Consider the following 935-nt stretch of genomic DNA (forward strand, 5'->3'; position numbering starts at 1 on the left):
AGGGGGTTTGGAGGAGATCTCCCGGCCTGAGGGTGTTCAGGTGCGATTCCTGTGAGCTGCGTTTCTGTCACCTCCGTTAGGGTGAGTGAGTCAATGTGCTTTTTTTCACGTGAAACCTGAGGAATGCTGTTCTCCTGACAGCTGAAAAAAAACGGTGTCACTTCAGGCAGCTGTCTGCCCAGCCGCCGGTCGGTTGGCTGGTTTAATTTTATTTTTATTTTTTTAATACTATGAAGGTTGCTGAGCAACTTTCTTTGCTGACATTTTCTGTGATTTATCTCAGACTAATGGCCCTGGAAGGAAGCTTATGTATTCAATACCCAGAACTAATTTGTCGTATACTGTTCAACTCTTTGTTTTCATTATCCTTCTAATTTTTTTTTTCATTATTTTTGCTTAATGAGGAAAGAAAAATTCCATCTGCGTTCATTAAGAAGCAAATAGGCCGGGGAAAAAATCAATCAAATAATGTAAAATACTTCAAAATTAATATTTCATTATGTGTACACTAATGTTTTTTGAAACTTTTTATTAATTAGCTTAATGTGGTTTATGAAATGCGCATACATGCCAAGGAAGCGGCTTACAAGAAGCAGCTACTCGTACTTTTTATCGTGGCTGAGCACTTGGAAGGCAGAGTGGAGAGGGCTGGCTCTTTCAGAGCAATCCTTCGGTGGTACTGAACATGGACAGACTTTCCTCTGCAGTTCTTTGTCATTATTTCTGCAGCCTTGTGCAGTAATAAACGGATCGTCTTGGTTACAAATCCAGTAATCCTGTTACTTATGCTGGTGCTAAACTTTGGCTGTTTGCTTAACCTTTTGGGCTTTAGTTGGTGGAGAAACAATTTGAATTTATAGTGTAAAGCTGTGGGAGAGACTTTAATTCTTCTATTTTTATGTCTTCCTGATTGTATATTAGAAGTTAAATGATTG

At 38.9% G+C, this 935-nt stretch overlaps 1 protein-coding gene across 1 annotated transcript in view; it reads left to right on the forward strand.

Annotated features, from left to right (window-relative positions):
• Window positions 1–539: 539 nt before the first annotated feature.
• MTMR8 (myotubularin related protein 8) overlaps window positions 540–935 on the forward strand; it is a gene marked incomplete at its 5' end in the record, with an annotated part of 16359 nt that continues 15963 nt past the window's right edge. The window contains one exon of the mRNA XM_010074569.1: window positions 540–602. Coding sequence (XP_010072871.1) covers window positions 540–602 — 63 coding nt within the window. The remainder of the gene's footprint in view (window positions 603–935) is intronic.

Source organism: Pterocles gutturalis, unplaced genomic scaffold, assembly GCF_000699245.1.
Source record: "Pterocles gutturalis isolate BGI_N339 unplaced genomic scaffold, ASM69924v1 scaffold27247, whole genome shotgun sequence".
NCBI classification, from domain to species: Eukaryota; Metazoa; Chordata; class Aves; order Pterocliformes; family Pteroclidae; genus Pterocles; species Pterocles gutturalis.